Raw genomic sequence first — 26,460 nt, 5'->3', positions numbered from 1 at the left:
ATAATCAGACTAAGCACGCCATTGCAGCCAAGAGATTGCTAGAGCTTTATGTTTCTGTACTGGTAGAGGAAATTGCTCTTTTTTTTACTTTGGAGACTAGGAACAGCTGGTGTGTATTACGTGATGTCGAGAGAGTGGTTTGACACTCTGAGCTTCAGCAGTATCTTTCATGCTTGAATAGCTAACACACAGATCATGTCAGTGATCTGTAATATCAGTATGTGGGTGGATTATTAGCGTGGGCAATGACCATTTCATGAGGTGTTTTAAAAATGCATTTGAGCAGATTTTGAGATTACTAAACATTCAAGAGCATGCACACAGCCCATATTCGGGGATAATAAGAGGGAAGAAGGATAGCCATTATATTGAATTCCCGCTGGGCCAACGTATCCTATCTCTGTGACAACTGACAAGTAGTTCTTTACAAGCGTGAAATGAGTCCATAATCCCTTGCTTACAATGTTGCACCATGATAATGGCACACAATGTCGCAGTGGTCAGCTCTGCAAGATATTTTTATGGAAAGAAACTTAAATCATATCGTAAAATGAATTTTAAGACCGTACTGCGCAACCAGACTCTTTGGGGTATTTGCTGTGCTGGGTTCACTGAAAACAGGCTGCTTTATTTTGGAGTGCTGACACAGAGATTTTAAGCACTTTTGTAGATATCCAGTCTGTTTAATATCAAAGCCGCACTTGTGCATCCAGGGGGGTCTGTGTACTTATTGTTTGTAACCTGACTAACGTTGGTGAAACTGAAATTGTGTATTTGCAGCTAAATTTGTTTTCATTTCTTGATGTAAGAACCACATTGATGACTTGCAGTTTTCATGACTTGCAGTTTAAACATTTTCATGTAGTTATAATATTTGACATTTTCACATTAGTAGATTATTATTCCACTGTAAAATGTCTTGCATGAAGTGGACTCTTAATTGGCTGCGGCTTCAGCGCGCCTCTGCTTTATGTGCGCACACACACACACACACACACACTCTAGAGCATTTGTAGTCAGAAAGCATGAAAGGTCCATTTTGGTGGTCCTGACTTCATTCCTGTATGCTCAGTGACCTTTGCAGCCTCATCTCACTGGATAAATATTACTGTGGTGAGGATTTTGCAGAACTAGAGCTGCAAGCATTATTCCTGCAAGTATTAGTCCTTGTTCCGACAACAAACAACCAACTCGGGTGCGAGGCAAGTATAAGCTTCTTTAGGCTGGATTTACACTGCAGCAGATAAAAACTCCATGCCAGTTGCCTGAACATAGTGGATGATGGTAATTAACTAATGCACAATACACTCAGAGTTAGTTTGTTTTCTCTTAGCTAGAAAGGATGTTAAAGGATCATTTTTCATACTGAACCTTATGTGCAGAGATAGTGGGGTGTCTTTGAAAAGAACACATAAAGGCATGGTGTAGTTCCATTATAATTACTTCCATCAGTTTTTGGGCTTCACTCATTCATTTTAAAAGCCCTTTAGGAATCCTCGGTGGACACTGCCAGGCAGTGCTTCAGGGATGTCCCTGTGTGTCACTGCAGCTCTGCAAAATCATTTCCAAGAGGACCTTTATCCCATCATGCCATGCAGGACCTTTGATGTTGGCAGATTTTTAAAAAAACCTTCAGTATGAAGGGTTTTACTGCTCCGGGCAAATCTGCTACGGTTAAGTGCAAGAGACTACATTAAAGAGCAATTTCATTTGTTCCACTTGGAGTTCCATATTTTAGCTAATATGATCAATAACAAGTGTGTTCAATTAGGTCAGTCTGAGATCAGTTAAGAGACTTGACTCATTTATGAGTGTAAATCAGTTACATGTGGTCAGGAGAGATGTGGTAGATATAATGTATTAAATCATGGTGGACCAGCGTTTAAAGCGTCTCTTGTCAGGCAACTCCCTGTAATTAATATGCGTCCCTGAAACCCATTAGATGCTCTACGGGACGCTGTAGGAGAGGAGCGGTCGGAGCGAAGATTATAACTAATGAAAGCCACTCTCTCTACACATGGAGAGATTTTGCTGTAATTATTGCTCAGTTTTGCTTAGCACAAAAATAGTTCCGGTGGCAAGAAGAGAGGAATGGGAATCCCTCTTGATTGGGGAAGTAAAACTTTCATTTTGAATGAAGATACATCCTGTATTAGAAGTTTGACTCCGTTCACTAATTTGCTGTCTATGGTAAAGTGTTAAGTTACTCTGTAAGATGCAGCAAGTTGAATTTATTAGCCTTCATGAAATACTGCACTGCCTTGCAGTGAGATGTTAAGCTTGTGACAATAATCAACATGTATATTTCCACTGTTGACATTGAGCTTGTTTAAGCCCTTAGGGCTTGGTGAGCCCAGTTCTCTCAGAGGAGAGAGGAGTAGTACACCAAAGAGCAGGACCATGATAGCGTGGCAAATAGCCTTGTCACTGTGATTTAGTGTATTGTGAGCTCACCCTGGATCAACGCCCAGCCTTTTAGAGCCCGATCATCCATCTTTATGAATGAAGTGAAGGTCCGTCTAAAGATTCTAAAAACTCTTCAGTTTACTCACTCCTATAGAGCCCTCCCAGAGTAAACAGAACTAGTCAATGCATCCTTTATTGCAAGTCTATAAAGTCCATCCCAAACCATGCACCCCCCCCCCCCCCCCCCGAGCCTGTTTCAGCCATGAGCAGACCTTGCGAAAGTACAGAAGCTTATCTGTGCACATTTCTGTTTACAAACTCACATTTGTAAGATAACCGAGGAGGTTCCTTAATTTGTGACCAGAACAATTTTCAGTTGTACAGTGAACATAAAATCATAAAATGATTCTAAATATTTCAGAGGTCTTATTGAGAAAACACAGAAAGGACATTTGGTACTTTGGATGGAGTGCTTGAATCATTAAATTGCTGGCGATTTTTTTAATGACTCAGCTTGATACATGAGCTAATTAGGATAAGCCAGCTCTTGTCAATTTTTCCTGGTTATGGTCACTCTAGCCGCTCTGCCTAAGTATTTTATAGCTCATAAATAGCACAAAGAGTCAAGCTTATAGTGCATAACTATACATTCTTGAATGAACATGATTTGAGCTTCACAGACAGTATGGTTCTTTTCATGGACAGTACAGTTACTACAGTATATTGCCTCATCGAACTGAGGGATTTCACTGCACAGAGCGGCAGGAGAACTAAACGGATACTTCCTTTGAAATGGAAAGTAGTTCTGTTCTTACAGTCATGAATCAATGCAGACGACGAATCACTGGCAAGCCTCCAAGTGCGAATATAAATTTTGGCCGTGCTCAAACGCCCCTGAAGGACATCTAAGATGGATAGGTCTCACAAGTAATGGTGGTGGCACATGAGATGAGATGACTTTGTTTTATATGTGTTTATAATCTAAATTTGACTCCACCAGTGGCTCTTTCAGGAGGAGGAGGTCTGGTGACTGAGTTATGTATGAAAATTGGATTGATCTGGTTTGAGACACCGATGACACAAATGGCATATTCTCCCTGTGGTGAGGATCATATATAATAGAGTGCATTACATTTTATTTGAAAGGATTTTTCCTCGGAACGTGGAATTCCATGGAAACGGCTCAATGCGGTTAATTAACATGGTTAAAAAGGATGTGCAGGAAAATGGCTGAAAACCTGGGCTCACATTAGGGCTCTACACATTTCCAGCTTTGTGCTGGGTCCGCTGTTCCACCGCCCACTCCTGTATGCAATCATCGCCTTTCTCGTCCCACTGGGACTTCAAGCACCAACAAAGTGCTTCTCAGTTATTCAGCACAGCCAAACTCTGCCCATTTAGAACTGGCATGGAACAGTGGTTAGGTCATCGCTTTTTTCCTCTCCTGTGGTACTAATGGCACTTTGTCTGGCAGGTTCCCGTACGGCCTGAAACGCAGAACACGTCTGATTTATAGCTGATGTGCATAATGGGACAGCCTTTAGACCCACAGGTCTTGTTTTCTATTACTTCCTGCCACAACAAAATCCCCAAAGGTGGCAAGATTGAGGAACTGTTGTACAGTTGTACAGTCAGAAAGCAGAGTAATAACAGGCTTACTTCTGCAATAGCTGAGTGATGACTAGAATGTAATTTCTTGTGCTTGGCTTAACTATGGTTATTTGTCTTGAAGAAAGTTTCTATTTTCATTTTACCTAATGTTGATATGAAAGCTTGCAATTGCCAAAATATACCCAAGAGAATTAGGGCCATGATGGTAACTCTGAGCTCTGTCTATAAACTGAGTTCCTTTGCAGTGAGGTGTTCAGGTCATCCTAGGTTAAAGAACATGCCGAGGAATTCATGTGGTATGGTAGTAGTTTGTAGACATAGTGGACATAGTTAGATCTATACAGTGTATAGAACCAAGTATATGTTTGACATTTCAGTCTCATTGAAATGCAGAGGAACTGCGTGGGCTGATAATGTAATTTAGTGCAGATGGATGGGTGGCTGGATGGATGGAGATGATTAAGCTGGGCTGTCTTTAAAATGAGTGCAAATGGCATGGCTATTCTGATAGTCATCTCATTGAACAGAGAGAGTGTCAGTAATCCTTACAATGTGGGCAGAAATTGACTGATCAAGCAGCAGCTGGCCAATGCTTCATGATTTTTACTTAACTTTCCTTCAAATTCAAATGAATGACTTAGCTTTAGAGAAGGGTGGATTAAGTAAAGTACTCTTGTGATTCAAAACCTCAATTGCCTGCTTGACTCTCTTAAACCTAAGTAGCTTGCCAGCCTGTTCAGTTTGATCCAGTTGTTGCAGTGAAGCGCTTCACTGTTTGTCACTATAAACCCTTTTGCTTACTGCCTATAGAAAGAGCTCACGCTTGTCTTGTTTCCTCTTGTCCGTTTTCAGAAGCTTCTTTCACAATGTCACATGTATTTTGGTCCAGACACGTCAGGCTCATGCCGTTTATCTCCTAATACGCTGTCCCTGGAAAGAAGGGAGTACAGAATAAATTAAATTTTCCGTTGCCTTGCTGTTTGCTTTCATGTACTCCTAAGTGTGAATAATGTGATGCCAATTCAGCCCTGCATCCATCTTCATTAGAGCACTCAGACATAAAGCACAGATTTGATCTCTGTCGCCTGCCCCTGTAGTGAAGGTGGCACAGCATGGAATAAGAACACACATTCATTATCGCAGGCTTTCAGCAGACGTAGAGGCCTTTACATCTCTTTCAGATTGTAAGCTCTAAACTGACCTTGGTGCTCTACTTTTGGGTATTCCCAGTCTGTGGATGTGGATTTCATCCAGCAGCGATATTAATGACCAGATCGATAAACCCAGCAGGTGCTGTGGCCGCAGTGAAATGCTGTAGCTATATCTACTTTTAATTACATGATAGGAATCAGTGTAGCCTCTAAATACCTTCTAAATTACATTATATGAGTTCAGATTAAGCTCAGTCATACAAGATCAGTGCTTGGTATTTCTTAACATGATAAAGTGTGTTTTCTCTTTATTTAATGAGATCTGTTTGTGCATCTCTAACTACAGTTGTATGAGATCAGGCTTTCCAGCACAGCTTTTTTTTTTTTTTTTGTGGTTTTTGTGAGAGCACAGAGGGTTGGTAGTCTTAAAGGAAGTGGTTAGGCTGTTCTGCTTTATATCTCAACTGCATTTCAAAACATGCCATTTTCAGTGACAGTAATGTAGATATAAATAGTAGGCTCATGGTGAAAAATAAACTACTGACCAATTAAATTGATACCCTTTGAGCTTTTCTACAAATAATTTTAGCCTAAAATAGACTTACCTTATCATATTTTCTTTTGGTAACATGGCAGAATGCCTGCTGTTGAACCACTATGTGTTTTCCGAGAAGAGGAACTACTGACTTCTCGACATTTAATGATGCAGGGGACTGTGAGCCTTGTTTATTTGAACAGTCAGACTGTGAGTAAGGGTTTTTTTTTTTTTTTAAATGAAAGAGCATTTATTATAAAACTTTTGACAAATAGTAAGTTATACAGAGCACACAGTGGTGATTTATGAGTAGTTTCATCCTCAAAGACTCAAAGAAAACAACATTATTTTCTTTCAACATTTGCAGTTTGCGTCACCTCGAGACATGAGCATGACTGGGGCTGAGCTGGAAGTCAATATTTTGACAATATTAGCATGCTAACGTTAGCTAACTTGCCAAACTTAAATAAATAAAAAAACACAATAACAAAAAATGTTATCCTATAACTGTGCTGCACATCCAGTCACAGATAAACAGTGTAGAACTGGTGTGTTTGGGTCTGTATGTGGGGCTGCGCTTGGATTGGAGCTGGCTTAGCCAAAAATAGCAAGTTGGCTAACTCAGATACCATAAACAGTGAAACACAGAAGTGAACATAATTATGCACTGCCATCATATACTCACTAAAGCATCAGACCACACATTGGGTTTTATATAACTATATTGGTGTGCCAGCTACATTTAGCTGGGAAGCTAACTTGGTGACTAGCATCCTGGCTAACTTGCTGGCTAATAGATGATAATACAGTCTCCTGACTGACTGTGTGTGAGACTGTCCCTTTTACTAGTTTATTTACAACCAGTGGGGAAGAAATGCATGTGTTTAGACACCGCAAACTTTAGCATCTTCTCTGTTTCGGGTCTTCAGAGCTGGGCCGCTCCTTCAAAGGTCAATACGGCCAAAGCAGGCAAGCTGTTGATCAAGGACGCACATTTGCATGTCAAAGTAAAGTGTAAAAATTATTTCCCATAGTTGGCAGCACATATTCGTTCTTTGCAGCCAATCCCATTGAGCGTCAATGTAATTTCGCTCATAACAATTCACAGACTGAAGCCTAGTGTGACCGCAGCTGTAGTGTCATTCACTGATCCTCAAACATGTATCCACTGTATAGAGCTATCTTCTTTTGACAGATTCAGCAGGGAATAGAAAACTACAAAGACCCGGGAGAATATTTGCTTTGTGCTCGGTATTATCTCATTCCAACTACTGGCTTATTATGTTAAAATTATGTATATATTTTTCACCACCAACACAGTCTTTGATAGAATGCTCTCCTTTTTAGACCTTGATGACAGAACTCACCATGCTTTGAAATCGTGCCTGCCTGGGCTTGTGATCCACCTGTGAAATTGTCTCAAAGGGTCTAGCTACAAAGCTCAAAAATAGAGATTGGCAAGGCTCACTGCCTCTAAAACTGGATTAATGTATGCAAGAACAGTCCAGGGAGTGCTGGTGCTGTCCAATGGTCTGTGTTATTCCCAGGTGTGCTGAAGCTGGAAAAATGCTTTTAGATGCAGGAAGCTGCTTTCCTCCCACAGGCCCTCCAACTGAATTATGGCCTCTGTTATGATATGCTCTAATGCCCAAAGCAAACTGTGTGGACTCAAAGCTGATTAAGAAGCTCTCGCTAGGCCTGAACATGGGAGAGGTTGGATTAACTGAGCAGCAAAAATTGCCTCAAAGACTGCCTGAGTGGCCCAGGCAGACCACGTACTATTCGTCTCTGCCAGTGCGTTTACCATTCCCTCTCAGTCTTTGGGGAAATGCCAAGAAATGCCCAACATAGAAAGAACAATCTGTAATACCCCACCATCACCTGTGGTATTACTTGTCCAGTTTTCTTGCTTTTCAGTTTAATGGATATTTCTTCTCCCCAGAAGGCAATAAAGCACACTGCCTGCACGTATTTTCATTTCCACATGTCCGCTGACTTCAAAGAAAGGGATTATATTAAGAGTGGTCATTTTAATTTTCCTTATACCAGTGAATGCTTGTTTAACATTTCTACATGTACCTCTGCTCAGTGACCTAGCAATCAAGGACACAGAAAAATCAAGGCATTTCTTTTATTAAGCAAATTTTGTGATACAAAGGAACTCTTATTAATGTGAGCTGGCCTTACGCTGGGCATCTGACAGCTTCTGAACTTGAGACTACTTTTAGATTATTAAGCAGTCTAAAACTAGGCTATGATTTCACATATCGTCTGCATTAATATAAATCAGCCAACAATGAAATATATCTCATTTCACTGCCTATGTCAGTGCCAGAGTTCTTGTGTGATTTCTGAAGCATATACTGTATGTCAACATTTTGTCAGCTTGCATTCATTTTGTTAAATTAGTCTGATGAACATGAATTTTTAAAATGGCCAGCATCAGTTCATGTTGCGCAAGTGCATCATAACACCATTAACAGTGTTTCTACTGCTTCTGCCACTTATTTCAGCAGTTCTCCAACTTCTGCCACTAATTGTACATTAGTGCCCTGCATAAGGCACTAATGTGCAATGAAATGAGGCTTTGCAAAAATCAATATAGGTTGGAAAAATTATACTAATGGGCTTGTGTAATATCTTAGCATATAGATTATTGCTGCTTTATTTCTCAAAGCCAAGTTGCCCTCTTCTTTTAAAGGGTTTTGCAACTTTTTTAGTAAATGTAGTGGTTGTATATAACCAATAAAAAAAAAAAACCAATAACAACAACAACCATTTTTGCTAGGGATGCACCAATCTGATACTAGGAACGGATATTGGTCCCGATATTGAACAAATTACCTGGATCGGTATTGGATAATTAGGCTCATCCACGGGCCCAACCCATTTACTTAACCCGATTCCCGTACGGCCATCATACACTATTAAAGCAAACAGTAAGACTTACCCTATAATAATATAGTAATCCAGCTTGAAAAACTAAAAACTAAAGCTAAAATCTACACGTTCAGCGGCCTGCTCCATTTACTCAAGAGCAGCGCACATAGGCACACATGCAGGCAGACATGGTCGAACATAGTTCTGAGTCCCAGAAGAGTCCAAAATCAACAGATTACATGTTTTTTCCCTGTCGCCATATTTAAAAGCCACAGCTTTGCTGTTTTTCACGTTTTTCAGCAATAAGGAGAGACCAGAGCTGAACTGTTCGGTTGGAGGCTTGTGCTTGTAATGGAGGACAGCCGGGAGGGAAAAGGGGCAATGACATCACTGTCACAGTTGGTCTTTCGTATAAGGAGAACTGAGAAGGGAGAGGCTGCTAGCTCCTTTTTGGTCTCGCAGACATCAATTTTCAAAATAAAAGTCTTGAGCCCAGACAACACTGTGCCAGGGTCCAGCACAATAATTTATTTTGGTGAAAAATAAACAGCAATTTGGTAATATTTCCTAATATTCACCCTTTGTGTTAGACACAGATAGAATTTGGCCTCCACCTATAACATATCTGTGCAGTGAGCACAGTAAACATACACACTATTGAGCAAACACAGTGAGCAAACATGCCCGGGATAAGTAATGGGGCTCGATTCTTGCCCTTCTGTGTTGCGATTTAGAACCTTTTGGATGCTTAAATTATTTTTTGCCTGGTTCTTCAAATTGGTGGAAAATCTTTTCGAGCTGGTTACATATACTACTTAAAAGGGTTCCACTATCATAGCGAGTCAGGCAACCCTTTTTCAGTGCTATGTAGCACCCTGATAGTCCTGTAGAATGACAGTTCTGGTTATGTATGGCCAGCACATTTTCCTACTCAAACACATCTGATTCAACACCTCGGGGAATAGCCTGAGGTAATAGTATGTGAGCAGGTATATTGGTTGACTGTGCTGGACTGTGGTCCTCCAGGTACTCAAGATATGTGAAATCCAGATTTTGTCCACCGCAGTGAAGACTATATTGAATGAGTGATGGGTAATATATCAGAGAGTCTGCAGAGGGTTATTGTGATATAGCTCCCTCCCCATCTCTCAAACCAGAGTTTACACTCAGCAGCACTTTGATGAGTTTACTTGTCTGTGGCTTTGAGCTGTAAAATTGGAGACGGGGAAATCATCGCTCTCAGCCTCTTGGAAGCCCTTTGTACTCGAGCAGCAGGCGCTGTCAGAGCAGAGCGGGCATGAGGATGGTTTGTGGCACGTCAGTTTCTGTTGTTATCTCACTCTGGAATGGCTGTAAATGATACATTTGATGTACAACAGACTTAAAAGAGAAGCTCCAGTAACACTTTGTGAACTCAATTTATTCTCACTACTCTTCAAGCTCAAACCTCACAGCAGCCAGTGAGAAAAGTCCAGATCCCCTCCACAGACTAAGCTTTCAAAAGCCTGCATGCTCAAATGAATTTCTCTGCCTTCACTAATCTCAGGTCCCACTGGTTTCCAACTCATCCATGTCTGAGAACACTGATAATTCTCCCCCTACACAGCTGATTATCTTCTTCAGATCAATCATAACACCAGTAGCCAGAGAAATTTACTTGAATAGCTGTTATCCTTCGGGTGTATAAACGTTTAGCACTGTATCAGTTTTGCACTTTTGTCAGTGTTGCTCAGACTATGGATGATCCTTGGAAAACAGGCATGCAGCAGCAGTCTAGGGAGTTGTTGCTTTTTGTTTTCCTATTTCTGTGATATAATTACAAGGTTGTGAAAACTGAATTCTAGTAGTTTCTTACACTGGAGGACATGTAGGTACTTGCAGGGACTCTGTTTTCAGATTCAGTCCCTGAATCTATGATATTCTGTGAACAGTAATATTAAAAGCTTAGGGCAGTCTGAAGCATGATTATAATAAATGGTGGACTTCCTTGAAAGGGAAAGGGTACGACCAGTACTGTGTATTTATATATTCATTATATAAATTACATTAAAAAAAAAAAAAAAAAAAAAAAAAAAAAAAAAAAAAAAAAAAATATATATATATATATATATATATATATATATATATATATATATATATATATATATATATATATATATAGGATAAGAGGTGGAGACGGCTTCTTTGATGTTTCTATCTTATGAACAATAATAGATTTTATCTTAGAAAGGAAGGCAGGATGCTTACTTATTCACAGACAGAAGCAACATAGTGCTGCAATACAATCAATACAGCTTCTTCTGCCAAGACATATCTTATAATGAACATCTTAAGACATGGGTTGAAGAAAGGTCCTAATGGGGGGCCCTTAAAATTGAAATATCACAAAGTGTCAATACCAGTATTTTCATCCAGGCTGCAGCATTCTATTCTTGTAAAAGCAGTCGTCTAGATGTCTCCATTTGTACTCTCTGAATAGAAACAGTAGTATTGCAGTGTTGGCGTACCTGTGTAAAGCACTCATTGTTTACTAATGCATAAATCTTTACAGATTCACTGTGGATTAGTTCCTGCACCCAGTTCAACACATTTTGTATCACATCAAGACATGACAGATAATAACTGAAATAGCCATATGCTTGTGCCAATTTTGTTGTCATGCTTGGTTAGAAATCACAAGAACAGCTTGTAGCAGTGTACTGTTTCAGACTACTTCGAGAAGTACCCTGTAATCCAGAGATGGAAACATATGTAGTTAAACCTGTTTATGGATTTTGCACGGTAGTAAAATGCTTATGGCAGGAGTTTTAAGGAAACACAGGTGTATGCAAGTGACATAGCTTTACAAACATATAAACAACATGTTGTTTAAAACTATAGATTAAGTTGGGCTTACCTTCACTACTACAGAGATTCTTAGCAGTGTACAATAATAGAGAAGATCATATTAATAGGAAAAAAATGGATTAAGAGAAGCAGTGAGCAGATCTATCTTGGTTCCAACCACATCTCATGAAGAGTATGAATTGATTAACACTCCTGGCCACTGTTTTTGTTTAAAGAAAGATCCTAAAATCAATCATAAGTGACCATTTAATACCCAAGATTCCATTATTAACAATAGGGTTTGGTTGCCCACTATGGGGAATTCTGAGCATGAACCTACAAGTGTATTAGAACAGTTAATGTAATACGATGTAACTATATGAAGTTTACTGTCCTAAATAAATCAAATCAAATCAAATGTATTAGTATAGTGCCTTTTTACAACTGATTTTGTCGTAAAGCAGCTTTACAGAAATCCAAAAATAACAAAAGCATAAAACCCCCGGTGAGCAAGCCAGAGGCAGCAGTGACTAAGCTAAAGGAAGAAACCTTGGGAGGAACCCAGGCTCATAAGAGGGGACCATCCTCCTCTGGCCAAAACTACTTATAAATTATTGATAAAATTTCACCATAATATACCATACATACAGACTATTGTTATGATCAGGTATACTGATATAGACATAGTAGTGGAGGGACGAATAACAGAAGTAAAGATGATGGTTAATGATGATGATAACAATAGTAATACAAATATTAATAGCAGCAGCAGCGGTAAGAGTCCATGTGAACTTAAATGTAATCGGTAATGGAGGGTTGAAAACTAGTCCGAAGCAGGTTGAAGTAGCTGGAGGGTGGGCAGCTGGTCTGAGGCGAGTAGCAGGAGAGCCCAACAGTGAAACTTCCACTGGATGCAAGAGACCCTGACGGCCCCTCCTTCGATTACTGCCTCATGTACATATTAGAGTAAAATTTGATGTTTATACCTACCTACCTATCTAGATAGCTGTAGCTATTCCATGCACGGTGCTTTTCAGTGAGGCTCACCTATAATTGCTATGGCAGAAATAAAGAGTATTAGGTCACACATGTTTTTCGGGGGAACATTGAGGTACATTTTATTGCCATGCTTCTGCCATTCAGCAAAAATAGAATTGTTAGGGTTTTTTCCAGCTTTTAAACGGTAATATCCTTTTACGACTGTTATATCCTAGTGGATAGAATTGGCATTGCACACTCTATTGAGTGGGGGGAATAAGGTCAAACACCCGAAGATAGGTTTTGTTATTTGTTTTGTTGCAGAAATAAAATTATGAGCAAAAGGGGTATCGTGCGGTTACAGTGCCTGTAGGGCTAAATTAAATGGACTACTTCAACAGCAAGAAGTCAATTCTGTCCTTTTTCTGGTATTCTTATTTGAATCACTTGTTTATGATGTTAGCATTAACCACTATAATGTACTAATAAGAGGAAGGAAACACCAAGCTACAGTGCTGTTATACTCCAGGTAAAGTTACCACTTAACTTTGAGAACTGTTGTTAAGTGCAGGATAAAAATCTGCAGATGACAGTGCTTCTTCAGATTATAATACCGTTGTATTTTGCTCAAGTGTAGCTTTTCATAAAGTAGTAGCAACTGGCTTCTGTTCATCTTTTGATTTTATTTTCCGCTTTTGTGAAAATCAGCACGGCATGGCCTTTTCTGAGATATACTGACATTCCGACTACTCAATGAAAATTACAGCTTTCAGTAAAGCCAAATGATCCTTGCAGTGCATTTGCAGATTTTTGTTCTGCTACCCAAGAGAAATGACTGGCAAGACTGTCTCTTATTATTTCAATTTCAAGAGACATTATACACAGCAAGATAACATAATCATTGAGATCATGCAGTGTCACTTAAACACTTCTTTTTTTGAAGATGCTATGAACCAGAACTGCAGCTTGCAGCCCTACAGGCATACATAGAACTACACAATGAATGCACTGTAGTGCATTCACTGTAATGAATGTACCACAAAACTATACATTACTATGAGTTAGGTGTAGCTTGATAGTAAATTCAACTTATCTTTATTTTAATGCTTCTCACTAAAATGATGAAGGTTAAAGGAGGCGCTGTGTTCGAAATTGGAGAACATTTTTTCAGTTTCTTATATTAAGTCAACTATAAGGTAATATAGCAGAAGCTCTGGATGATGTGATATCTCTTGTTAATTTTTTACATTTTAAAGTACTGAACTGACCAAAGAAACACACTATGCAGAGCCATTTAGACATTTCAAAGACTTTAAGATAAATAGAAAGCCTTTGAAAATATTTCACATGAAAAACATGGACACAGATACATAGCAAAGTGTGTCCTTCAGGTTCTGTTTCTTACTGTAAGTAACTCCAGCAGTAGTATTTTAAAATATGCACTGTAAGAATATCTACAGGCAACAGCACATTTAAAAAAGTAACTCTTCATACCAAATTCGGAGTGATCTTTAATCCTCATACAAAATTGCCATAGTTGTTCAAAGCACACAGTTTATGCTTAGTTCTGATTAAATGTCTCACCATTAATCTCCCAGCAGTTCACACTCTTAACTGAAAATTTGTGGTGAAAACAAATTGAATTAATTTCACATCACACCAAAGTCAAACAGCATGTTCGCCTGCTGTGAAAAGTAAATAAACCTGTTAATTTTTTTACCGTTTTTAACATTATGTTCACCACTGTCCTATTCACTCATTATAACCTGTGGGACCAAATACTGCAGACTGCATGGATTAGAATGTTATATGGATATCTCAATCTCAAAATCACTCTCTTGAAACGACCCAACTTCTTCTCCAGTCACTGAAAGGGTCATCTGTTGGGCCTTAATCTAAAGAGCGTTCAGTCACCCTGGAGTGTTGCCAGATTAATAGTCAGGTGATGAGGGACATTGGGTACCAGGTGCCAGGTAAACCAATGAAATATCCCAAAATGTTTATTTAGTTTATATATCAGAATTAAATTGTAGGTGCAAATAAGCAGCATGCATTTGTCAGATTCTACTAGTGTGGGTTTTCTCCTTTTCAGTGGTAAACACACAAGCAGCTAGAGTGGTAATAGCTTCTCCCTCTTGTGTAGATTGTTCAGACTGCTAATCACAGCTTTACAATCATTTATATATATATACTTATTTTTATTTTTTGTTTTTGAGGTTGGGGTGCCTCTTGCGGCTTCACAGCAGGACACAGTCAGATAATATAAAGATCAAGACTGATGTACTCGATATACTCTGTATCTTCTGCTCTCAGTTTCAGCTGTGAGAAAATTACACATTTAATTTCAGATTTAATTTCTGTTCACTTTCATTCAGGTTACTTTAGTAGTGTTTAATTTCTGTGTAATTCCTGTGTAAATAGGCATTGTCATTGTTCTAGCTTTTACTTAATTAAAGAGTAAGCTCTGACTACACTTACTTTATCTGACAACGGAACGTGGACCAGTAGTCCTCAGCTCACTGGAGGAATCTGCAGAGAAAACGTGCTTGCTAATGTCTGGAACAGTGGTGTGAAAATGGAAGAATTACTCTGCAGCCAAGGAATGTCTCAACATGACCTCACCCCTGCTCTAAAAGGACTCAAAAGCCACAGTACTAACCTTTAAACAGGAAAGAACTAACCCAGGATTCGTAATGCTTGCTTTCTTAACATAGCATCACTAAACCATTAGAGTACAGCTTCAGACCAAAATGCCTATGTTTTAGTTTTATGTTGTTTCATTATTACAGGTAAAGGTCTCGTCTGTTGCAGACGTAATGCCTCGTTTCTCTTTGGAATTCCTTAGAAGATGTGAAATGGACGTAGGCTGATTATTCACATACTATACTATACACTGTAGAGATTTATGATGTTTGTATAGAGATATAATGACACAGTTACTAATGGCAAATTCCTTTATTTAGGATTAAATACTAGTAAAATCAAGCAGCCATAATGAAAATGCAAGGCAGCAGGTATACTGTAGTGTCTCAGTGTTAATACACAAGGATGCAGCCCGAATCTGATGGAGCTTGTGTGGGCACTCTTTGTTTCCTGAAGTTTGAAAATAGCATGGATACTTTTGACTCAGGCTTCAGCATACCCTCAGCAATGCAGAGCACCTTGTTTACATGAGCGAGCGTTTTCACTTAAAGCGATGAACTGCAGAGTGAATAGAAGGTGAATTGCTGAGCTGCCTTCCAAACCACAACAGAAAATGCCTGCTCCTAGAATATCAATTTATTTGTTTAGCTTGCCTGAGAGTTTTGGAGGTTCTGGATTCTGAGATAAGGAACACAAATATATCATGTTACCAGTAATGCAGCATCTGCAGTAAAAACAGAAATTCTTCTTCCAAGGAGTCACTTTCTTACATCTGGCTGGGCTTGAGACCTTTATTCGGTGAGGATATTTGAAAAGGATTCCAAAAAAGCTTCATCAGACAAACCTTTTCATCTAGCAGTGCTGTACAGTTCTTTAAAAGGTTTTGATTGATCATTAAAAATAAACACCCCTAATTCTTTAAATTACTTGAAAAAGAAATGCCCAACATTACTGTAGAAAATGCTGATCGTTTTCTTTTGTTTAATTTTTCAAATTAATATCCAAAAAAAAAAAATTAAATCCAAACAATTCTGGATACTTATCAAAGGGCTACTTTTTAACATTAGTAGCACTTTTCACATCTAAGGACCGTTACACATGCAACCAAGCAAGTTGCATGCATTTGTCTCCCCCCACAGTCACAAATCATTATTTGCAGACTATAGTGTGTGTGGGATTTAATAGTTGGACAGGCCAGGCTGTAGTAATAAGTAAAAACCTGGAGTCTTGCTGTAACTTGCACACTTACTTGTCAGTGACCTTTATCTGACAAATGGATTTGTATCATTGGTCTAATGCTAACTCAGTCTCATTTTGTTAACACTGGCTTGTCTTAAATGATGTGAAGACTACATTAAGATTTGGTGATTAGTAATGTGATGGGGAAAAAATAATCATGCTCTTCCTTGTCTTCTTCTTCTTCTTCTTCTTCTTCTTCTTCACTCTTTGCAGATGCAGCAGTTGTTCTACGAAAACTATGAGCACAAGAAAGGTTTCATTGAGGATCTTCACAGCAGCAAGATTCACAATGCTATCACCTTGCACCCCAACAAGCGCCCAGCTTACCAGTACCGGCTCCACAATTACATGCTGAGCCGGCAAATCTCCCAGCTTCGCTACCGCACCATCCAGCTGCATCGTGAGAGCATTACCATGAGCCATCTCAGCAACACAGAGGTGCAATGGGAAGACCAACAGCTAGGGGTGCCACCCTCTTACACCCGCTACCAGCCAACCGAACGAGGAGATGTTGTTGAGTGGGAATTCCTCAGTCGTAGGTACCTGTACTCTACTAGTGAGAAGCAAATGCCCAGGCAAGGCCTTGGCAGAGCACTTCACTCTGCGTTGGAGGACACGGTGCTCCAGGTGATGGAGATGATCAATGAGAACTCCAAAGCTCGAGGCCGGGTTATTGATTTCAAGGAGATCCAGTATGGCTACAGGAGGCTGAACCCTCTATATGGTGCTGAGTACATCCTGGACCTTCTGCTGCTCTACAAGAGGCACAAGGGCCGAAAAGTGACGGTGCCAGTCCGAAGACACGTCTACCTGCAGCAGTCCTTCAGCCGACCTTTTTTTCATGAGGCTGAAGAGCTGGATGTGGCTGAGTTAGTGGAAGCCATCAACAGTGACTCCCAGTCTTTCTCATTCCTTTCGAATTCACTCAAGATCTTTTCCTCATTCCAGTTCTCAGAGTCTACCAAGGAGATGCGAGAGCACAGTCAAAAGAAGGTTCACTTACTTGTGCCTCTTACAGGCCGATATGATACATTTGTGCGCTTCATGGAGAACTTTGAGAAGACCTGCCTTATTTCAAACCAGAATGTGAAACTGATCATCATACTGGTGGACAACAACAGCAACCAAGATAAGGAGAAGCATTTGGATCTAATTAAAGAGTACCACAATAAATATCCCAAAGCAGATCTGTCTGTAATACCAATGACTGGGGAGTTTTCTAGAGGGTTCGCCCTAGAGATGGGTGCCTCTCAGCTTAGTAATAGCTCTCTGCTGTTTTTCTGCGACGTAGACTTGGTCTTCAATAGTGATGCACTCCAACGGTGTAGAGACAATGCCATTGAGGGGAGTCAGGCTTACTTTCCCATTGTCTTTAGCCAGTATGATCCCAAAATCGTCTACGCTGGGAGCCATGCAGAGGACAGCAACTTTGTCTTCACCAAGAAAACTGGTTTCTGGCGAGATTATGGCTTCGGCATTACCTGCATATTCAAAAGTGACTTGATGAAAGCCGGAGGCTTTGACACGTCAATACAAGGCTGGGGATTGGAAGACGTAGACTTGTTCACAAAAGTTATTAACTCTGGTTTAAAAGCGTTCCGCTCACAAGAAACCGGAATTGTGCATATTTATCATCCTGTCCACTGCGACACTAATCTAGAGCCCAAGCAATACAAAATGTGCCTCGGGTCCAAAGCAAGTACATATGCATCTGCGATGCAGTTAGCAGAACTGTGGCTGGAGAAACACTTAGGCGTTGGATACAACAGAACTTCCTCCTGACATTCCAGCCATCCATCAGTGTCGCTGGAGATTACCTCAGTTCTGCATGAAAGCAGCAGAAGACTGATTGTGTGTGTATTTCTGTGTGTGTGTGTGTGTGGGTGTGTGTGTGTGTGTGTGTGTGTGTATGGGGGTCTAATGCGCAAGCTTGCGCAATTAAAGGTACTCCACTCAAATGTTTGGAGAAACTTATTTGTTTGTGCAGTTGACTTTACCACAGCGTCTTCCAAAGGACATTTAGTGCCCCAGTCTGAGATTACAGGGCTTCTAGTTTATGTTATGCATTTGCTTTCGGTGAGGGAGAGGGTATCATTGATGCAATCGTGAAACCTGCTGATATACTCAGGAGTGTATCCGTCATCATGTGACCATCATCACTGAATGTGTTCTATACGATTGTTGTCACTAAGGCTGCAAGAGAAGTGCTCTTCTCCCCAGTGCAAATGGACACAGATGCCACCTTCATGTGATGAATAAATCTCTACAATAAAAAAGTTATTTTGATGGGGACAACAATATTGAAAGTACCACAAATGTGCTTTAACGGTCACTCTGAGGAAGGGGCCAGAAGAACAGTAGAGTGAGTTTTTTTTATTTATAAGAAGAAAATCAGATTGTAATTCATCTGCAGTATTTTTAAAGTGATTGTAATTTTTTATTTTCTAGTTGAAGTAGCATCATTACATTTAAGGTACTGGCTTTCATCCAACATTTGCTGTGTTCTGTATTTCAGAGGTCTGCATACTGTTTTTTTCCCTTCCCTGTTTGGTGCAGCTCTGCTCTGATGAACAAAATGCATCTCTTTTTATTATTTTGCTTTGTGGCCTGTTTAAGTTGTTTGTTTTCTGACAGCTAAACAATACTAAATAGGATTATTTATAATAAAAATACTGAAAAGCAAAGCCGTTTTTTGCATCTGTTGTTCACTAGCAGAAAGCTGACTGTGACAGCTGTGATGAATCTCGAGGGAATTTGGGAGGATATGACTTAATTATGCTAATTTTGGGCCCTTGCTCCCTCACTGGTACAAAACATGGCTAGCTCGTTCTTCTACTGCGCGGTACCCTGTGATGAATTGTGTCCAGCAAGATCCTTTTAACCGTTTAAAGGTTTCTGGCTTGAATTTTACAAAACAGAAGCTTGTTTAAACCGTATTCATGTGTAGTCTTAAGATGAGACCAAATTAGCACAGTTTTTGTGCAGTTTCGTATTTTATGTATACAGGCCTTCAGACTTTTCAGTTCACTGTTAATGTGTTTGTATGCTGGACTTTCTGACAACGTATTTTAACAGAATAGGACGAATGCATCCAACTTTCCATCCGGCTGCCGAATTAAATTCAAGCGGGTAATTAAAATGTCCTAAAGAAATGATGCGACTTGGACTGTGTTTCCTCTAGAAGAGCATAAAACCAATGTCTGTAAAAACACTTCTGTGAAACATTGAGTGAGTTTACAGAGAAATCTGTAATGTTGGGCAGCTTCCCATTGCTGTTTTATGTCATTTTATTGTGTATTTTACATTGTAGGAGCATAGAGTCAGAACCCCCCGGCTAACATAACAGCTCAGGAAATGTCATTAATCAGCTGCTGCACTGTCTGTTGTTTTACTTGTCCAGTATCACAATTCTGTTCTGGCTTAGCGGTTAAAGCACTGTGTTCCTGATTACAGGGTTGTTGGTTCAGTACCATGTCCGCTAAGCTTCTTCTTTGGGCTCTTGAGCAAGACCTTTATCCCTCTCTGCTCCAGGGGCCCTGTTGCGAGAAAGACCCTGAGCTCTGACCCCAGCTGTCTAAGCTGGAATATACCGTATCACAGGTTCACAAGAAAAATTAGCTTGGGTAAGAATTATCATAACAGTACTGAAAAAAAAGACTTGTCCTTTCTGGACTTCTGTGGTTTTACTTGTGATCAAATATAACATTATGTACCCTTGCACTACATATTACCACATGATCACATCTAATGTTATGTCATGTTAGGTTTGATTGTGTTTTTTAGACACGTAAAATGTATGTAAAATGAGTTTTGAGTTTTCTGTAAAGGTGCCCTTGAATGGAAAAATATGTTTTCCTTGGCATACATGGAGTTCAGTACATGAAAGTGATATACCATGAACCTCAAACACTGTCCTCCTTCAAAAAACTAAATCCCAATTTCAATCTTCAACACTTTTATTTTCACTTCAAAAATTCACAGACACCCAGCCCACTAGTGAAATTCTTTTGAGACTAAACACAGAGGATATTTTGAAAGAATATGGAAGGGAGGATTAAAGCTAATGCCGGATGAAGAACTTCTTGGAGAAGGGCCTATTGGGAGAAGCATCGCTGTGAGTATCTGTGGTACAGACCCCAAAAAGCACCAGTAAAGCAAGCTGGTATCCATACTAGGCTAAAACCTAACCATAACAGACACTACTAAACTTTCTTCAGCTACCGAGGAGACTGGACACAGAGAGGACAGCAACACAGTTACAGTGCTAAAAACATGGCTCCTGTGAGCCGTTGCAGTGCCGTAAATCAGACAATACAAGCAGAGCTCATCATTACTCTTTGCCCCAAACAAATAGACGTTTAAAAGTGCGTCTGAGTACGCAATGCTCCCAACAAAGTAACATATTTTTATTAATACCAAAGAACAACTTAAAAAATACTGAATAAATGCATTCTGTGTCACCTTTAAAGAAAGATACTACATATTTGAATGATCCAGCGGGTTGTACCTAGATATGTACTTAATATGTCAGAGAACTTGAACTAAAAATAAAAAAACTTCAGTTTAATTTATATATATATATATTATATACATATAATATAAATACAATAAATATATAAAATTTATAACATTCAAGAAAGACGAAAAGCAAGAGTCCAAAGTGTTCTTTAGAGGCAACTGCTGCTGGTTAACTAGTATCTGCCCGTGATATAAACATTATAGTCAAAGTTAAGATAATTATGAATAAAAATGAGATGAGCTGAACCATTAACAGCCCACTAAATCCCACCACAGTCCTGTCTGATCTTGTCTTCATAAGCAACCGGGAACAAAGTTTATTTTTGGATTCTGCGTTTTGTCCTTATGGCGTGTTCATTCGACCGAGGCGCTTCGCTGATCTCCAAACACTACGCGCATGCGGTCCCTGCGCCCTTCCAGTGGAGTGCGCGTTTGTAGATCAGCAGTTCTGCAGAGCCGCTGGACTCCGGATTGATCTCTGCTCAGGACTGCAGCGAAACTCCGCGCCATGGCTGACGAGGTAGCCAAGGCGCAGTCGGCACAGCCCGGAGGAGATACAATTTTCGGAAAAATAATTAGGAAGGAAATCCCTGCTAAAATCATCTACGAAGACGAGCAGGTAAGCTTTCTGAGTCCAGGTCTGCAGAGAGAAATGTCAACGGAGCCATGCTAGTTTACACTCTTAGCGCTAGCTATAGTCTGCGTTATCTAGCTATCTAGATACATGCAGATAACGCAGCTGTACCTGGACTGTGCCCATGCAGATAAGTAGCTAGCTAACTGTATATGTGCTCGTTTTAAGGTTATTTCTAAAAAAAAAAAATAGCTTAGCATTATTGCTAGCTCGCTAACGAACGTGGTGCATTGCAAGTGCTGTTAGCCTGCATGCTAGCTAGCTAGCTAACACTTTGCAGCTGCAGGTTGCAGCCGAGATAGCATGTTCGCTAAGAAAAGTGTGCTAGCTGGTTGGTTTAAAGCCTTTGGGCTGTGCTGTGAGAAGTGAATTAGCTAAACATGAACAGAACTGGAAGCTTGTTGAAGACAAACATGCTCGAACACGTTTGCCTTTGCTCTTATGTCAGCCCTATTGCCACGAGTGCTGCAAGGCTGACAGTCAGGTCTACTTAGTTAGACCATCAGTTTGAGGCTCTCCTCTGACCGTTAGCTAGCTAATAAATCTGCAGTGCATTTGGGAAACTGCAGTATTTGGGTCCTGCGTATGATGGAAAAGCATTGAAATAACGATCAATGATCAATCACACACTGCCAGAGAAGATGGACCCTCCTCTGTCTGGCCTTGATGTCTGCCTCCCTCCTCTGTGTCATATTTTACTGCTTTCTTAAACTCATCCTAAGTAACGGTGTCCCACACGTTCTTCACTGCTGTCCACAGTCCTCCTTTAGTGGCTGGGATTGTCTTCTCCACACACTTCTCACCAGTACGTGATGGTGGTGTTATCTGTGTGTGCTCATGACATCACCTGAACCTCCTCGCTCCCCAACTGGCTCCATTGCTTGTGTGGCATCTTGCATAGTCAACTTGTTTTGTGGTTATCCACCATTAAAAGGGGACAGACCCTTTAATCAGTGTAGGTCCTGATCTGACTGCCAGTATACTCACATAACAATGACCTCTCTAAGATTGAAGTGTTTGTATTATGGACTGCTTGTGATGCCCACTGTCAAGCATGTGCAGTGTTAAAAATTGGCTGCTGTAATTTTTTCTGTCAAACTGCCCATAATGACCATGCATTCAGTCCTGAGTCAAGTCAGAGATGTCTTCTGTTCCCAGAACATTAGATGAGGCTCACATATTTCCGTACAGTGAAATGAGTGTCGCTTCTATGTACTGAGGCTGTGTAACTGTAAAATCCTTAGTTTAATTTGAATGATTCCATTGCTCTGTTTTCTTCTGTCTTTAAGTGTATAGCTTTCCATGATGTGGCCCCACAAGCTCCTACTCACTTTTTGGTAGTCCCAAGAAAACCCATCGTGCAGCTTTCGAAGGCTGAGGACAGTGATGCTGCAGTAAGTGTGAACCCTTTTAGAGTTATGCTAGCTTTTTGGATATCATATTGGTGCCTAAATGGTGATAATATTACCGGTTAATGATGATCCTTAGTTTTATCGGTATTGACAAATAACAATTTGCAGTGTATTGTGCATGGAGCGAGTGCTAGAGCAGCTTCTCTTATATTAGTTCCTTTGTTTGCAATGAGAAAAGCAAACCCCCAAATACGTTATGACCTCCAAAGAATTATTCCTGATTATTGCATTGTTTCCTTAGCAGAAGGATTAGCAGAAATACAGAAACTAGTTTATCCTCAAATTCATGGGCAGATTTTAAACGTTATGCATGGTTTTATGTGATTGCTTTTTAAATATGTTCACGTTTATTAAAATCTGAGATCCTTCATTGTTTGTCATTTTGGCTTTTGTCCTGTTTTACTTTTTTCTTACATTTATGCTTAATTTTATTATTTTTTAGCAAATAATAATGTAGTGATACCAGTGTTATTAAAGTAGTTGTAAGCTTTTTATTGCGTTGGTGCAGCGATCAAGGCCAGAGGCTTAACTGCTTTTAAAATATGTTAATAAATGAAAGGGAACATCTTCCCACTGGAAGACGAACTGTCTGCATTAAAGGTGAATCCCCACTAGTTTGAAATTGCTTTGACTGCACATGGTGTGAAGTGATGAGGTTTTTTATGCAGTTTAACGAGATCCTTTAGAAAAGTGCTAAGGTAAGCAGTTTATACCACAAACTTCAAGTCAAGTTTATGGGATTTTCAGTCAGGAACCTCGCTGTGGTCATAATTCATGGATGTGGATTTCATTATTTTCATCCAAATGATGTATCCGACTGTTTTCTAATCACTTGTTCTCTCACCCATTCCCTCTCCTTCTCTCTCTCTCTCTCTCTCTCTTTAGCTTCTTGGTCATTTGATGATCGTTGCCAAAAAGTGTGCAGATCAGGTGGGCTTACCCAGAGGCTACCGGCTGGTTGTCAACGATGGCCCTGACGGCGGTCAGTCGGTTTATCACATCCACATTCATGTTCTGGGTGGCCGTCAGTTGGGCTGGCCTCCAGGCTAACTGCTCAAGTCCTGGTCACTGCATAACATGGCGCCACTAGTCTCAGCAGTAACTGGACAGTTTTGTGGTTTGCACCAGATAGTCATGCTAATTCTGTAATGTAATGTCGGTCTGTTACGAGGATACAGCAGGGAAATTCAATAAATGCACTTACCAACAATCACACCTGCGTTTTGTCTTGATTAAGCACAGCAATGTTTTTGGGAGGTGGGTTGAGGGGCTTGTGTTTTTAAGGTTTTTCATTGTAATTTAGATAGCCCTATTCAGACACCTAGTTGTGGAATGACACATCCAGTGGAGGGCGCTCTTGCATTGTTATCCCATCTGTTGCTACACAGCTTATCAGACCCTCTCTACCATGTCCATCAATAGAAAAAAGACCATTGCAGGACTGCCACTGACCAGTGATATTTGGGTAGTGCGCTATTTTCAGCACAGCAGTGATATTGTGTGTGTGTGTGTGTGTGTGTGTGAACACACAGTTCCTGTCCTTTCTGTTGTTTACACTCCCTTTACTTTCTCTTATTGCTTTCTGTCCTTCTTGCTCTTTCCATGAGCTAATTTGGTCCAATCTTTCTGTCCTGATGTCATTCTCAGCAATAGCTCTTCCAATTCAGTTTTGTCTCGCTTTTTTGACCTAAAATGAAGGAGAATCCAGCTCGTGCCTGTCTTTCATGCACTGACACAGGCTTATCTTGCAGCTTTTGTCCAGCATTTTATGACGAATGTAGGTTTATTAAAAGCAACAGCAGTCTGATTTGTGTCAGATGTGTGCCAGCCTAGACCATATGGATGGTGCAGTGCGGTGGACGGCTCATGAAAGGCAATGAGACACTGCAAGAGCACCGAGTTATGAGCTGTTATCTGACCAGAAGTGCAATAAAATATAAAAAGAGCTCTAAGGGTTGTTATGAAGATTAACTGCAGTGAGTCCGGTTTAAAACTCAATGTAGAAAGGCAAACCTAATGAGCTGTTTTTGGTATATTAATATTAGCAATTATACTTTTTTGTGATTTTTCTTTCTCAATCTTTTCCCTAATTAGTCATTTCCATTTCCTCTAGTGCTGGAGGGAATGAAAGCAGCTAGTGCTTCCTTCACATGAAGCCAGCCACCCGCATGTTTTTAAACTGCAGCTAATGAAACAACATTGCACAGCTGAACGCGCTTTGAGGAGACCACAAAGTGGCAGTTCAGTTAACAGACGCTTGAACTGGTTAGCATTGTTCTTGGTGATTGGAGAGCAAGGCCATTTCTGGGCCTCCTGGTCACAGATGGCTGTGGCATCACCAGGAATCAAACCAGCATGATGGGGCCGATGTTTAGACTCCAGTTTAGAGTCCAGCAATCCCACATTAAAATGCCAGGTCCCAACTGTTAATGATTAGCAAACTTAGCATATATATATATATATAATGTGTGTGTATGTGAGAAAAATACATTATACACAATATATGTATAAATTGCATTTTTTTAAGTGTCTTGGTGACCTTTATTTATCGAGCACTTTTCATTCAGATGGCACCCTAATGGCCTTTTACAGACAAGTCATTACATTCAGAAACCGTAGTAAAGTTACATTTAAATAAAAATGTTTAATAAAAAAAATTTTGTTTTTCATGATGAATGGATCAATAGAAATGCACCAAAACTTTCTATTGAAAGTTAAGGTTTTTGCCCCTTTTTTAAAGCTGGAGTGGCATGTTTTATTTTGTGTGAGAACAACTGTATGCTTATAAGTGCTTCTTAAATTGACCAAACCTCTTTATACAGATGGAAATGAGTTCAGTTTTTTTCTGTAATGGTTAAACATTAGTTTTAATAATTAATGAACATATAATAACACTGCACAGGAAAAAGGTGATATTTAGCATAAAGCACATTAGCCCACAGCTAGGAGATCACTAGTCTCTCTTACTCGTGCACTTTTATTATAAGAATTGGTGTATTTATACTTTACTGGGTCAAGCGATAGAAGTTTACTTGTTGAATTATGTGTGAGGAATGTAATCTACAAACACTGTAATCTTGACTTACAGTGAAGTCATTTACTTTAGTTTAGTTACTAATTCCTTTTTGTTTGGGTTTGTCATCAAATTACACTGCTGACAGCACCTGTACCTCTCATCACTCCTCTGACAGTTGAGGATCCTCACCTTATTTTAGCCCAAGCAAATCCTACAGAGAGCTGAGCTGTAGTTCACTCCTGCTCTGTGGAGACCCCGGGGCGTTCAGATGTTCTTTTGAGCTTCTGCTCTTTATGATTTTTAGTCACTGGGGTCACTGAGGTCACTGAGCACGGGTGTAGTCTACTCGGCCCACCTCTGCTAGCAGCATCCACCTTCACATCAGTACTTGTGCAAAAGTTCTCCAGTTAGAAGCCATCTCCCATTTTTTTCTCCAGCCTAATTTGCATATTGGAGTTATCGCTCTCGCACCAGCCAATCCAGAAACCAAGGAGGAGGGAACATTATGAATATTAATTAAGCGGGAAGAACTCTAGCCAATAAGAACGGGAGAAGGCAGTATGCTAATTAACATTTGACAGCTGCTAGAAGGTCCAACCCTCGTCCAGCGC

The 26,460-nt window shown here is 40.0% G+C and overlaps 3 protein-coding genes across 3 annotated transcripts in view; all 3 read left to right on the top strand.

The window, feature by feature from the left end:
* chsy3 (chondroitin sulfate synthase 3) overlaps window positions 1-18,917 on the top strand; it is a 39,845-nt gene extending 20,928 nt beyond the window's left edge. The window contains exon 3 of the mRNA XM_072659408.1: window positions 16,483-18,917. Within this exon, the coding sequence (XP_072515509.1) occupies window positions 16,483-18,051 (1,569 nt within the window). The 3' untranslated portion in view covers window positions 18,052-18,917. The remainder of the gene's footprint in view (window positions 1-16,482) is intronic.
* Window positions 1-26,460, top strand: part of vaspa (vasodilator stimulated phosphoprotein a) — a 212,962-nt gene that overhangs the window by 102,020 nt on the left and 84,482 nt on the right. The window lies entirely within an intron of this gene.
* On the top strand, window positions 21,219-24,046 carry hint1 (histidine triad nucleotide binding protein 1). Its single transcript, XM_072658755.1, has 3 exons — window positions 21,219-21,406; window positions 22,711-22,815; window positions 23,719-24,046. Exons 1-3 carry the CDS (start codon window positions 21,296-21,298, stop codon window positions 23,881-23,883), a joined length of 381 nt encoding a protein of 126 aa, XP_072514856.1. The 5' UTR covers window positions 21,219-21,295; the 3' UTR covers window positions 23,884-24,046.

Source organism: Salminus brasiliensis, chromosome 16, assembly GCF_030463535.1.
Source record: "Salminus brasiliensis chromosome 16, fSalBra1.hap2, whole genome shotgun sequence".
Taxonomy (NCBI): Eukaryota; Metazoa; Chordata; class Actinopteri; order Characiformes; family Bryconidae; genus Salminus; species Salminus brasiliensis.
This window is presented reverse-complemented; position numbering and strand designations above follow the sequence as displayed.

Bases quoted from the DNA above. Each gene is read 5' to 3' on its own strand.
- hint1 (XM_072658755.1), top strand. From the start codon at position 21,296: ATGGCTGACGAGGTAGCCAAGGCGCAGTCGGCACAGCCCGGAGGAGAT. The intron at 21,407-22,710 runs GTAAGCTTTCTG...TCTGTCTTTAAG, and splicing joins TCATCTACGAAGACGAGCAG to TGTATAGCTTTCCATGATGT. The intron at 22,816-23,718 runs GTAAGTGTGAAC...CTCTCTCTTTAG, and splicing joins CTGAGGACAGTGATGCTGCA to CTTCTTGGTCATTTGATGAT.